Below are 14,992 nucleotides of genomic sequence, written 5' to 3' on the forward strand. Positions count from 1 at the left end.
TTTTATTTTGAAGCATTTTTCATGGACTTAAGAAAAATTATTTTTCCTTAGTTATTTAAGATATAAAAGTGTTTGTTGCAATTAATCTATTGGGTATTAGCAGGTCATCATCAAGAGACAGCAAACAGCAGTGAAGATAAAAGCTGAGAGAAGACATTACATCATTAATGAATGATTTCTATGTTTGAGTAGCCAATTCAAAGAGAAATTCAAAACACAAGAATCTTGCAGAAATCAGCTGCCAGATTTATTAATCTACCTGAAAATAAAAACATAAAAACACAACCAAAAAGTGGAATAAAAACAGAACTTAAAAAATTTTAGATACATTTTCCAAAAGAGTTTATAATGTAATATTTTCAACCCTTCTGTATTGGAAATACACTTAATGTTGGTCAATTATGTATTTAGTTCAGTGAGTCACTACCTTAAATAGCAAAACATATAGTTTGTCCTTAAATATTATATACTTAATACCATTTCTGCCATTGATCTCTTGTGATAACGCATGGCCCAATTCTTCCTCACTGACTGACTAAAACTAGACTATTAAAAAGAAGAAAAAGGAGCAAAGGGAAAAGGAAAAAAACAAAAGAACAAAAATGAATCTTCAATACAGTTTTCATTCAGAATATATTTTAAAGACTCACTTACATTTTCTCCTTCAATTTCACCAAATCTCAATTATATATCTCAATTCTCTTTCCAATAAAACTTTCACTGAATATTTTAACATCTGTTTTTATTCTAAGTGCTGTAGATGGCCACATAAGCATAGTGGGAGGAAAAGGTTCTGATTTTTAAGGCATAGTTTTCTTTTTTAGGCCCATAATGGGCCAAAATAATACATGATGTATATGAACAACAATCACTGAAATCGCAGGTTACATACGTATTTTGAAATTGGAGTATTTTTTTGTAGGATTAAATGTGAAGAGTAGCAATTTTGGTGTTTGGGTTGCTCGATAACTGCTCCATTTAGAGAAATGAGCTGTGATCTGTGTAGTTTTGGAAAATGGAGAGCTGGGGGGATCATCTTTAAACAATCTTTTCCATGCTCATCATGAAATGCTTTTATAATAGGTTTATTTTGACTTTGTGTTTAGAACTTTTTTTTTTTTTTTTTGCATTTTGCTATAGACTCTTTAAAAAAAGTTGTTCTTCTGGGATATTATTGATAGATGGAACAAAATTCATGTCCCTTGCTTGAATATTTTAGCAAGCTATTCAGAGATCCTATATCTCCATTGACTCATGTTTTTTTCAAGGTGAATGAAACAACATACCCTGCTTTCAGTATTTTCTCCAAATGCAAAACAAAAACAAAACAAAAAACTTTGAAACTTTAAATCTTTAAATCTTCTTTCAAACAATCCAATCACATTTACAGAAGTGTCCAAAAAGAGATGATGGATACTATCAGTGCCAGCACTATGTCATACAGCAACTTCCTCATATTCTTTGACAGTTTGTAAATAATTTTCCATATCACCAAAAGTTACAAAAGGTTCCACAGTTTCCCTTAGCAAGCTGAAGCTTACTTTTCATTTGTCAATGTGCATAAAAGCTGCTTATAGCATAGCATGGCATAAGCTATTTTTTAAGCAATAAATGGTTTGAGTCATCTATTTTGTCCTGAAATGCTATCTGTAGTTAACTGCACTGCTCATAAATGGTCATAGTAAATTCAGCATGAAAGAGAATATTACAGAAAAGACAGCAGCAGAAGCATTAGCATTATCTAATATTTATATATGTTATCAACATAACACAGCAGTAAAAGGTTTAAATGCATATCAATGGGTACCATGTCTAAAAATTACTATAGTATCTATTTAGTGTATTGGATATTTTTCTTAAAGAGTGCTTGCTGTGAATAGAACAGCATAATATGTGATTTAGTACAGTTAATTCTTATTGATTAAATAATGTATTTATGTACTGAAGAAAGTGAAAAGGAGACAGATTTTTTTGCTCCATTTTGATTCCAGATTTAACATTTAAATGAAGGTTCCAAAGGACCATGACATGTCATTATTTAACTGAAATGGGCTTCAAAATATTTAAGACAGTATGATTTGTATCTAAACAGCAAGGTGGCACCAGATACACATAATGCTACTGGCCTATGACTCAGTTTGGAGCCAGAGTCCAAAATTGTGCCCCTCATTTACAGTCATGGTGATTATTCAAATTCAGAGAGAATTACCCATTTTGTGGTTATCCTCTGCAAGTCATATATAAAGCAAAACAAAACAACAAACAGCAAATGCAATTGCTAAATACCTTTTTACAAGAGGTGCAAAAAACAGTCATTTCTAACAATTAAACTGCCATTTACAGTAGATTGGGGTTTTTTTGTACACCTGCAGAGACTCATAAATGATAGGGGAAAATGCCCAAGGCAAATAGTCTCCAAGTGGATATTTACACAACGTGAAATTAACTGTACCATAGACACCCAGAGAAAATAAACATTATCTTATGTTGTTATGAAATCAAATAGACATGATATAGTTTCATCATACTCAAAACTTGTAGGACCCCATCCCAAGCCTAAGTAAAAAGTAATCCCCAAATCCCTCTCCCCATTCACCCATTAGCTTCCTGTTACACAGAATAAATGTTTAGATTACTCCCACCCACCCTCAAATAAAGTGCACAGTCCATGGCAGACCATAGAATAATGCAACAGGAAAAGCCCCTTTTTGTGTATTATTATTTAAAAATAAAATACAAACAACAGAAATAAAACAAAGATTCTGCGATTCTCTGTATCTTGCAGAAAAAAGGAAAAGCGCAAAAACGCCCTGCTTGACTGTCACTTGTGTTAATACACGTAGCCTTCGTTGTAGGGATGGGGGTTGCAGCAGCCCCCTTCCGGCATGTAGGCCATGCTCTCATCAAAGTGAGAGAGAGGCACTGTGTCCTCCTCATTGATGTGACGTTCCATGTCTGTCTTCAGCAGTGGGCGCTGGTTATCTGGAAAGGCCATGGAGAAAAGGGCTTCTGGATCACACACAAATTTGTAGACATATCTCTCTCCAGCCACCTGATGATAACATGGAAGAGAAAAACCCATCCTCACCATCGCCAGATGGGGAAGGACAGGGAAGGAAAAAAACAAAAACGTGGTTTAATATACCAGAAAGGATGCGTAACTCGGGCCCAAAAAAAGCAAACAACTAATAGCAAATACACATACAAAAAAAAAAAAAAAAAGTCTCTACTTTGTGGAATAAACTATGGTTCAGTCAAGGGAAATGCAAAATGTTGACCTTGAATAATAATAGTTAATTCCAAATATAGCTAGGAAGCACAGAAATTTGCTTGTTTTAATATAGAGGTAAACTTATATTGTTGTTTTGAAAAAAGTCATTATTTTATGCAGGCATTTCATATTGAAAGTTTTTTTCTGCATTTTGAAAGGGAGTATCTACAAATCTGTACTTTTAAGGTATAATCTCCCTTTTAATATTACATATCTGAAATGGTACAGAAACTAGGTTCAAAATTTAAAAGAAAAATGTGCTTTATTCCCAGTAAGACTAGAGTAGTAATTCACTGATTCACAGAGTAAACTGATTCTTTACTTTTTTTCTTTTTGGCACTATGTGTTTTCACAAAGGAAAAAAAAAGAAAAGAAAAGAAAAAGAAAAAGAAAGAAAGAAAAGGAAGGAAGGATACATAGCCTCATTTAAATGAAAGATGGATCAAAAGGACAGTATCCTGGGTACATCACTTTTAAAAATGAAGGCAAGATGCATTAGACAGAGTTAAGGATGTGTGTAAAGTGTCAAATTGAAGTAAGAGGTGTAAAAAAGTGAAAGGAATTTAAAATACACAATGCCTAGGGAGGAAATGAGAAAAAAAATGTGACAACTGCCTGGAATAAAGAAGTAGCATAATTTACAGAGTATGACATACCCCAAACTTAAATTCTGAAGAGTAATGCTTTCCTAGAAAATTATAAACAACTGAGTGAGATGAATACGCCTCTTGTTAATAGACAATGCTGAGATGCTCTCAAAACCCAGGGCGAGTGGGTGGATGAATACAGTTCTTTGTATTATCTTTGATAGTCACTTTGTATGGGTGTGTAGAGGTATGACATTTTAGAAAGCTGAAGGTGACACGATACCTCCATGTCCCTGTATATCAACAAAGGCATATGCTACTTGATTTTTGATGTGGGGCAACAGTGTGTTCCTGGGTTATAAAGTATCGCTATATCTTTGGGGGAAAAGGAACAGTTGCCAATGAACACTGCTGCTCTGAATTCAAATTTAGAACTTTTTTTTTTTCTTTTGCCCTAAATTTAAGTAAGAGGAACCACTTTACAGAATTCAAACAATCTGAATGTTCCTAGGTTTGAAAGAAAGAACAGTTAGTAGTTTTTATGAATTTGGACCTGTTTCTTAGACTACTTCTCAGTGGCCTTTTCCGTGAAATGGAGACAGGAATGGCGCCTTAGAAAGCCCGTTGCGAGGTTGGGATGGAAGTCTCCAGCACAGAGAACTGTGGCATAAACAGAGGAGTCTGGCATACATTTATTTACTTTAGTCCTTCGTACAAAGAAAATTAAGATCTTAAAGGTGAAGTGATGAAATGACCATAAACATAAAAATAGGCACTATAAGGAACAAAGCTGAGATAATAAATCCTAGTTTTCCTTTATTTTTTATTTGTTCAAAGTATTTGGAGAAAAAATAAAATAAAATAAATGGCCTGCATACCTCTGAGTGTTTTATAACATGCTTTGTTTTGTTTGGGGCTGTGGAGGAAGAGACATTTGCTTTAAGTACTGGACTTTCTTTGACGGGTTGCTATTGGCTATACTTAGAAATCATGTAACAAATGAAGTAAAATGTGTAACATGCAATCAAGCTTATACAATCTCTTAAGGACTCTGCCTTTCCTCACTGCTTCCTTCTGTATTCCTTTTGAATAAACATTTTTAGGGCTACTACTTCATTTGCTGGACTATGTTAAATGCTACTGAGTCTAGAACAAGGGATGATAACCAACCAAGGGGAATGATGTATTCCATTATTAGTAATACTATAATACTAACATCGAAAACGCTGTACATTAAGTATAGCCAAACTGCAACACTGAGACAGACAGAAAAAACGGGAATTTTTCCAGGGAGATAAATCAAAAGTAAACAAGGAGATAGCTTTAGAGCTGTGCTTTCAATGGCTGGATATTTAAATTATGTTTTATCTCATAAAATTTCAGAAGTAATATGTGGATACTGAAGGATAAATTAGAAATTTACAATTAAGTTAAAACAAAGGGTCTATAATTATATCATCCAGAATATAATCACCACTAACATATTGGTATATATTTTTCTAGGCATTTCCAAATTTTGAAATAGAAGTACACATAGGCATTGTCTGTAAGGTAAATATACACTATTCCATTGTTTCTTACTTCTTCCGTAATTACTAAAATTAATTACCAGTTGTCAATTTTTTTAACATGTTTAGATGTAAGTTATTTTTTTCTCTAATCTTCTAATTTTTTATGTCACATACATCACATATGCCCACAAAGTTTGAAGTTAATGAACAAATATGGCCATATAAATATTTTCTCCTACATGTTGAAATACATAATTCAACATCATAGTTTTTGCTATTTAAAAAAGAACAGCATAGTTTTCCTCTGAATGACTCTATTAGAATTTACTTGAACATCAGAATGGTACACATGTGAGAATGTGATTAGCTGGGTGCAGTGAAGAAAACCTGTAGTTCCAGCTGCTCAGGAGGCTGAGGCAAGAGGATTGCTGGAGCCCAGGAGTTCAGGGCCAGCCTGGGCAACATAGCGAGATTCCTTCTTCAAATAAGTAACTAAATGTAATTTTAAAAATAAAGAACGTGAGTGATACATTGGGGGAGTCGGTGTGTGGCAAGAAACAGTAAGAAGAATGTGAATGAGAAGGGTAAATATAGTCATAAAAATTGTAAGGGGCCTTGATTGTTATGCTAGTTACAAGTTCTGTAGACTTGAACTATTGCATGTCCATTAAACAGCTTGCCTCTTCCTTCCTCCCTTCCTCCCTCCCTCCCTCCCTTCCTTCCTTCCTTCTTCTTTTTTTTTGAAACAAAGTCTTCGCTCTGTTGTCCAGGCTGGAGTGCAGTAGCATGATCTTGGCTCACTGCAAGCTCTGCTTCCCGGATTCATGCCATTCTCCTGCCTCAGCCTCCCAAGTATGGGACTACAGGCACCCGCTACCATGCCCGGCTAATTTTTTGTATTTTTTGGTAGAGACGGGGTCTCACCATGTTAGCCAGGATGGTCTCGATCTCCTGACCTTGTGATCTGCCTACCTCAGCCTCTCAAAGTGCTGGGATTACAGGCATGAGCCACCATGCCCGGCCAACAGCTTGCCCTTTCTTACATTATACAGTGACACCCCAAAAGGTCTATCACATTGCACTTTCCTATATTTGCTGATTAATGAGTTGTAAATAGTTTCCTCTGACAGTTACAGCCTAATGGGGAAAAACGTGAGGAGCAACAACACTTTAATCCATCATTCAGTATCTATGCCACCATTATTTGATAGCATTTTGCTTTATTAATTTATTAAAAGAAAACACACATAAATGTGATATGGGGTACAAGGATGAATAAAGAGGAATGTGGAAGTGGTGATACTAGTAACAAGTTTGAACACATTTGAGAATATTTAAGACCAGGCATGACAGCCTAGAGATACCCTGTCTACCACTGCATGTAAAAGCTGAGGTGTAATTAGGGGTCTCATAATAATTTTTAGTTCTCTGCAAATGCTCCCTTTAATAAGAGACTTGATGGTCAAGAGAAATACACCAAATATGACTTGGCTTACACTGACTTCAGGAGATGAGATGAACTGAAGCTACCCTTTATTGGAGACTCTTACTGTGCCAGTTACAATGTAAAGTATGTCAAGTACATTATTTCATTTAGTAATCACAGCAACTTTAATGAGGTAAGAATATCACCATTTACTAGGAAAATAATCTGTTCAAGAATCTGGTGAGAGGCTAGCATTCAAACCTAATTCCTGACTGCCTTATCTGTTACTACTGTGCAATACTGCCCAGGGACACTGCTGAGCACCATCTGTGACAGCCCAGGTGATGTGCCCCTGCATTAGGAGGATGGTGGTGAAAAAAAAGGAATGAAATGTATTTGAAGGATCTGACTACAAAAAAGTAGTTAAGAGAAAGGGAGGAATTAGAAATGACCCCAAGGTTGAGATGAGAAAGACAGGAGGAGCAGGTAGCGAACAGTTACACATTTTGAAGGCATGATTCAGAAAACAGGAAGCAACTGAAAATGGAAGTCAGCGTTTTCTTTTAAGGATCATGGAAGTTCTAACATCTGAGCCAGCAAATTCTACAGCATTAAGATAATAAGCCTCTTGTTAATAGACAATGTTCGAGGAAAGTCAACAGTGCTATTTTTCGCTGCTATAATAAGCTTCATGTAGCAACTGGTCTAGTTTTTCTCGGTATAACTATGGTGACATAAAAATATGCCCAATCTATAACATGTAACTATGTTTACAAACCCTAAAGTAAACAAACAATACAAAATAACACTATAACGTTCACAATAGGTAAATCATAAACTTGGTTCATAGTCAAAGCAATTAGATTTCTGTACACATGCAAAGCTAAAGAGTGTAATAAAAACAAATATCCATGTTTTATCTTCATTCATTTATTTATTCCTTTCTTCAAAAATTTTATATTTTAAGTGTAATTTACTTGTTTTATCTCTACTCTTTTTTAAAAAGTTACTTTTGGCCACGTGCATTGGCTCATGCTTGTAATCCTAGCCCCTTGGAGGCCAAGGCAGGCAGATCACCTGAGGTCAGGAGTTCAAGACCTGCCTGGCCAATATGGCGAAATGCCATCTCTACTAAAAAGACAAAAATGAGCTGGGCGTGGTGGTGCGCGTCTGTAGTCCCAGCAACTCAGGAGGCTGAGGCAGGAGAATTGCTTGAACCTGGGAGACAGAGGTTGCAGTGAATCAAGATCACGCCACTGCACTCTAACCTAGACGGCAGAGCTAGAATCTGTCTCAAAACAAACAAACAAACAAAAAACTACTTTCAAATATTATGGGAAGCTCATTTGAAATAAAATATATTGAACTTCCACCAACCAAATAAGATCAAATGTTTACTTTTTAATGAATGGTTTAGGATGTCAAACTATCAGATGATAAAACTAGGCAAGATTTGAGGCAAGGAAAAAAAATGTTTTTACAAATGAGAAAAAGAAATGTCTGTTTTAAGAATCAAAAGAAGAAAAAAGTACAAATTTATTCTACGATTCTTTATTGCTACAAACGAAAGCATTTCAAAATTATATAATTGTGGACAATGTACAATAAAAACTTCTGAAGACAGATGTGATATTAATACTAAAACAACCTTTTTTAACCATGTGCTGCAAAGCAGGACCTTCCAGAAAGCCTATTATTTTGTATATAATATCGCTACACATTTGTCTACAATGTCTATGCATTTATACATAGAAAGGCTTGTAATACCAAAACCAAGAGCTAAGCATTTGATAAAACGAGTGAAAACCTTGCTTCAGCAATGCAATGATATGTGGCGTTTAAAGTATGACGTGCAGATTAATGTGCAACATTTCAATGAATTTTAATGCTGTATTAGCTGCTCACCTTTTGCATAATTCCTTTCTCATAGTAATAGCGGAGTGAACGGCTAAGTTTATCATAGTTCATAGCTGGCCTGTTTTTCTGAATGCCCCAGCGTCGGGCCACCTGCCGCCAAAACAGAATTACATTATAGTGTTAAGTATTAACTTATCAGCATATTTCACAAAAATTAATTAACTAATTACTTCCAAACCCACAAAAAGGTCCAAGTCAAGGATATAAGCAAAGTAGCAAAAGCTATTGTAATCTGGATTTCCCGTGTCCTGGTTTGCTTTCTTTTTTTTTTTTTTTTTTGAGATGGAGTCTTGCTCTGTCACCCAGACTGGGAGTGCAGTGGTGCGATCTTGGCTTACTGCAACCTCTGCCTCCCGGGTTCAAGCAGTTCTCCTGCCTCAGCCTTCTGAGTAGCTGGGATTACAGGTGGGCCCCACCACACCTGACTAATTTTTGTAATTTTAGTAGAGATGGGTTTCACCATGTTGGCCAGGCTGGTCTCGAACTCCTGACCTCAGGTGATCCACCCACCCATACAGGCGTGAGCCACTGCGTCTGGCCTGGTTTACATTTTAAACCAGGCGTGCAGTGATCCTACTGAAGCACCACAATGGAATTATTTGTCACTATTGTTTTGGATACAAAATTAAATGAAAATAAGAAAATGTTTTCACAACAGGAATGAACAAGTTACAGTTCACCAAAATAAGGCATGTTTTTCATTCTGAGATATACTATCTGTTTTATCCTTCTTGGTTTTTCAGACAAAAACTATGGATAAAGAGTAGCTTAGTGATCTCCTTGCAAAGGTGTTTTACTGAGGTTATGATAAGCCAAAGGAAAAAAGATACCCTGCTCTATACTATGTGAAAGAGTGAACAAGTGACAATGTGTGTAGCAGAGGAAACAGTATACAAATTAATAAACCGACTGCAAATACTTTTTATTGCCTAAAGCAGCAGCAGAATAAAACTATGGGCAATACTAAACTGATGAATTAAGCATTCATTTAGAGAACAGTAATTGGATGCTAAATATAAGAAGGAAGTGGAAAAGGTCACCATGTATATGAGTCCGCAAACAAAAATCTCTAAAGCAGAATGTCTACTCTGTTGTTTAGTAAAAAATCTCAGAGCTTTTTATTATGTGGCTTTGGAGGAGCAATGTATCTAAGAGTTCTTCAATAGAGTTTTAAAAAAATCCTCTCTCCTCAATGTATATATATATCCCTACCTCATCACCATCCCAGGCTAGCCAAAGCAGTATACAGAATAGTGTAGCTTGCTTTTGCTACCCCAGCTAAAGTGATTAAATCTCATTAATTTCCGCTTTTTATTAGTCCGAGCAGAAACTGCAGCTGCCATGCAAACCTAGGCAACCGCAAGAGGACATTATCTAATAGGGCTAGGGAGTGCCTTCATTTCCGTAAAATTCCCAGTTGTTGCTATGTCACATATACTAAAATAGAATGCTTTTTCAAAGAGATCATTCTGTCTCTCTTCGCTTTATTAGTAATAACCTTTGTCCAAGGCTGTTTTTTTTTTCTTTTCTTTTAGAAATACCGATTCTAGCTATTTCTCTCTCAGTAATTTTTATTTTCTGAGTGAAGACATAAAGTACTTTAATGACATGCATCAGTATGCCTTTTTAAGAGTAGAGAGATGTGATGTAACAGGGACAACATCATATATCCCAGCAGATAATCACAGTGGCAGGTACATCTTAATTTTCCAAAGATAAACGTCATTTTAATGTAAATCTTCTGAGCAGTAGTGAATTGAAAAGGGGGTGGGGGGCCTGGAGAGGGAGGCAATAAGAAATGGAAGCATTTTCTAAAGAATATTTCATTCAAAAACCTAACTATGGACATCAGTGAACTTTTAATAGGCATAGCAGCCGAACAACATGCAAACCTGGAGGGGATGTGAAAATAAAGTATTAGTATCTCTTTAAACAATAATTTCTGAATCCTTATTCATTTATAAATGATTATTTCCTAGAAACTCACCAGGATGCACCTAGAAAATAAAATACTCGCCACAACTTTAAGACAATGTTGTGGAGGTCTCTAGGGAGAGAAATATGATTTTCAAAAATACCACAGAGTTTGATGCTTATCATGCCAGTTCACTCTCAGCATCATGGGTATTAGTGGACATTTAAACACAATAAAATGTATTCTTAGAGTTGTTTTTGTGTGATATTCCTAGTAAAGTTGAGGTAAATGGGAGAGAGCAATATGCTTAAGAGATGCAGACAAGAGAAAAGTTTTAAATTAATAGCATAAATAATTCCAGGCCAGGTAGACCAACCACCAACTGAGAAAGTTCATTCAGCCTTCACATATGACCCACCAATCGTCACCATATCACAACACCACTCAAAGTCAAGGCATAATTTCCAACACGGAGTGGGAAAAATGGTGGGAAAACTTCCAGTGACTTCCTTATAATACACCTTCAAATGAAAACTTAAGTTGTTAGCAAAGAGAGTAAAAAGATGATAGCACTATGGCATTCACTCTTATTGTCAAATATATTACATAAGACAATGTAATAGCTCAAGCATTATTCAACTTATTTTAAAATATCATGGTCGAATATGTAACATTGAACCTGAAAACAACAATCAGGGCCTGGCTATCAGACTTCCTGGTAACTCTTCCAGCTCAACAAGCTTCAACTTCATCAAAAGACTTTTATACTGAGTCTTATAGATGACTTACTATGTTAATAATTATTTCCTGGCCAGGCACTGTGGCTCACACCTATAATCCTAGCACTCCGGGAGGCTGAGGTGGGCAGATCACCTGAGGTCAGGAGTTCAAGAACACCCTGGCCAACATAGTGAAACCCTGTCCCTACTAAAATTACAAAAATTAGCTGGGTGTGGTGGTGCACACCTGAAGTCCCAGCTACTGGGGAGGCTGATGCAGGAGAATCACTTGAATCCAGGAAGCAGAGTTTGCAGTGAGCCAAGATCACACCACTGCACTCCAACCTGGGTGACAGAGTGAGATTCCATCTCAAAAAAAAAAAAAAAAATTGTTTCCTGGAACAATTCCCTAGGAGTCATGACTAATCCAAAAATAACATTTCATTATCTCAAATATCTCAGAGACTTTAAAGATCATGTGTTTTCTAAAGTTACCCTAAACACATTGAGCAGATAATCTGTGCAGGTCTGGAGTCTCACTCAATATCATTTTAAACTGCAAGTTGAAATATAAAGAAATGGAACCCATCAGTAATTCCAATAAGATGGCTTCAGAGACATCTTTCACGGATTGTGCTGACACAGGCACCCAATGAGCTGCTAGGCAGTAGAGGGAACAGGGTGACCACAGGTCACACAGACAAGAAATTTCACAAACCCTTTCCAAAGAAGAAATTTAAATAAGACCCTACAGTCATTGCCTGATGGAAGTAATAGCAACAGTCAGCAATGCAGCAATCAGATACGGGATGTTTCATTTTGAACAAAAGCCTTAGGAGACATTCAGTGCTTATTGCACAATTCCCATTGAGTTAGTTATTATTTGGAAATGCTCTACTGACTCTGAATTATCCAGCCTCCTTTTAACTTTATGAGGCTGCTACAGAAAAGTTGTCTAAATGTCAGTCTGTTGTATGGAATAGATGTAATTCTACTTCTTCCCTCCATTTAAAAATCACAATAACTCAGAATTTGATGAAACTTAATGGTCATCTGGTCAAATCTCCTACTTATTCAAATCTGAACATCATAAAAATCAACAGTTGCTACATAAAAAGCTTAATAATTTGCAAAAGAATTTTTCTTCTTCTGAGTGGATCAAGAAATACTGGCATAATTCAGTAATGTTCCCTACCTTAACAAATACATGGCAAGAACAACAACAACAAAAACCTCTGCTCAGTTTATTTTAATCACAGGTGGAGGGATCAGTTAACTGTTTAACTGATACAAATCCCTGTTGAATGTGCTCAGTTCCAGCATGAACCAACTCTTGCAGAGATTATTAACGTCTTCCATGAGGTGAAGAGCACACACTCCCATCATGAGAAAGGGCTTTCAAATTACTTTGTTAAATGCTTCTAGTCTCAATTTGTTAGTGCTTAACATTTTTGTGGTTCTTTCACTCACATCATTTAAGTATATCTATGAAAAACTAATCTTCTTTGACAGCTAAGTTAATTTTAAACTTAACTTACACTACAGCATTCAAACACACTACATCATCCTAGATAATGAGAATTTTCAAATACTGACATTGAGTCTTCTGTGTGTGCGTGCTTGATGTGGGGCAAGGGAGATACCGCAAAACTAACCCTCTAGTGTTACTAAAGTATTGATAGGAGACTTAACTGAAGGAGACTTAACTGTTCTAACCAGTGCCTTTTATTTCATACTTTCAGTACATTCTTGAGTCAGATAATCTCTTAAATTTTAATAAGTTATGTAACTTTATCTTCTGGACATCAAATTAGGGCATATTATCTGATTATAACTGAATACATGGTTTAATAAAGTCAGAAAATTCAAGATGGATGGACCCAGTAGTCGAGGGTGTGGATGTTCACTGTATATGAAAATCACTTTGGGTTCAAACATTTTTTTAAACTAACTGAATTTTTCAATATTACTGAGATGTTTAGATTCAATACCTAATATAATCAGTCAGGGGTATGCTAGCTAAAATTTTCCATCGCTTTTTTGGCTGATATAAACTAAAGTTAATTTTAATAGTAGCAGAGAAAGTATCTTTAGTAATGAAGACACAACAACTTGATATTAACTTTACCTTTCCATCAGAAGTCCAAAATGCTATTGATTGAGTTATGCTACAGGAACAATAGCAGCCTTAAGCCTAAAGCTAGTTCTAGGAAGAATAAAAACTGAACTGAGAAATTCTTCATGGAAATACTACATTTGTACGTAGGGAGTGGGAAAGAGGGGACAATTGAAGTTAGTTGAAGGTGTCCTCCATTTGTCCGTACAGTATTATCTCTGTCCAGGCTCTTCCTATTTTAGTAATTTCTTATGTGCTATGGCAACATTTTAAACTTCATTCCACCCTTCCAAAGGAGTATGCCAGTCCAGCTGACTTGGAACAAGTGTCACTAACAAAGGAAAATGTTTCTACCAGGCCTGTGTCTTGTAAGAGACACTTAAGGGCTGAGAATTTTCCACTGTTGCCCTTGCATCCCTTTATCCGCCACAGCTGTTTTTCCTCCATCTTCTTTTGAACATAACTTTGGCCTCTAAATGCTCCTCTCCAACCCTCATGACAAAATCCAGGTTGTCCAAATAATGATTGCTAATTTGAAAGAATCATTTGCCCATCCCCCAACCAGTTGACTTTTGCAGACATCGTTTCTCTCCCCTAAGGACCATAAAACCTCCTGCCTCTTTTCTCTAATTCAGATACTCCTTTAGAAACCCTGAAGCCAGACATTCTTAAATAAAGGTGCAAAGGATGCTCTGGTTAATTTTCTCCAACATCAATTTTGTAGGATTGTATTCAACTGGAAGGAACATGCAATACACTGGTGATTTTAAAGGTAGACATGTTTTATCTTTGCATGCTTTTTAATTCAGAAAGTTTCCCTAAAGTCTTAAAATGATTAAGAATACATTTTTGGTATATTAATCAAATATGTCAGTTTCTTTATGTTATAACATGCCTGAGTGCCCTAATTAAAATCTATTAAACTAACCTCTTCAGGCTCAATCAGTTTAAATTCCATGCCTCGACCAGTCCAGGCAATAAAATGAGAATTTGAAGGGTCATCCAGAAGAGCTACCAAAAACTGCCAGAGCTGAAGTGATCCTCGCCGTTGGTATGTGGGTCCTTCCCGATACATTCCTGGCTCTTGTTTGATGTCTCCTAAATTAAAACATTTTTAAGTTTCTGTTATTAGCAATATTATGCTATTTTACATAAAATTCATCTTAAATCAATAACTAATATGGTTAAACCACAATCAACCACTTTATAGGTTTTCATGAAATATATTGTTACCATTAAAAATGAATTTAAAATGGTTAAATGGTTGAATATAAACGAGCAAGCTGTACAAACTTACAGATAACTATATATAACACAGGTGCAGAATAAATCCTGTGTCAATATGAATGACACACATCATTTACTTACAAACATATTGTGGAACTATCTTTTTTTAAAATTGATCTCTTTAAAAACCATCGTATCTAATCAGACTTCTTTGCTTTTATTGTTAATGCTATTACCCACTGCTCTAAGCAACACTGAAGAGGGAATAATCAATCTTAAGCTCTGGACATTTTATTCATACAA

General features: G+C 35.8%; 1 protein-coding gene across 3 annotated transcripts in view; it reads right to left on the reverse strand.

Moving 5' to 3' along the window:
• Nucleotides 1-225: 225 nt before the first annotated feature.
• ETV1 (ETS variant transcription factor 1) overlaps nt 226-14,992 on the reverse strand; it is a 97,788-nt gene continuing 83,021 nt past the window's right edge. For all 3 annotated transcript variants that reach the window (XM_030933209.1, XM_030933206.1, XM_030933207.1), the window contains 3 exons: nt 14,391-14,560; nt 8,701-8,802; nt 226-3,052 (listed from right to left, as the gene is read on the reverse strand). In XM_030933209.1, the coding sequence (XP_030789069.1) occupies nt 2,831-3,052; nt 8,701-8,802; nt 14,391-14,560 (494 nt within the window). In that variant the 3' untranslated portion in view covers nt 226-2,830. The remainder of the gene's footprint in view (nt 3,053-8,700; nt 8,803-14,390; nt 14,561-14,992) is intronic.

Source organism: Rhinopithecus roxellana, chromosome 6, assembly GCF_007565055.1.
Source record: "Rhinopithecus roxellana isolate Shanxi Qingling chromosome 6, ASM756505v1, whole genome shotgun sequence".
In the NCBI taxonomy this organism is placed as follows: Eukaryota; Metazoa; Chordata; class Mammalia; order Primates; family Cercopithecidae; genus Rhinopithecus; species Rhinopithecus roxellana.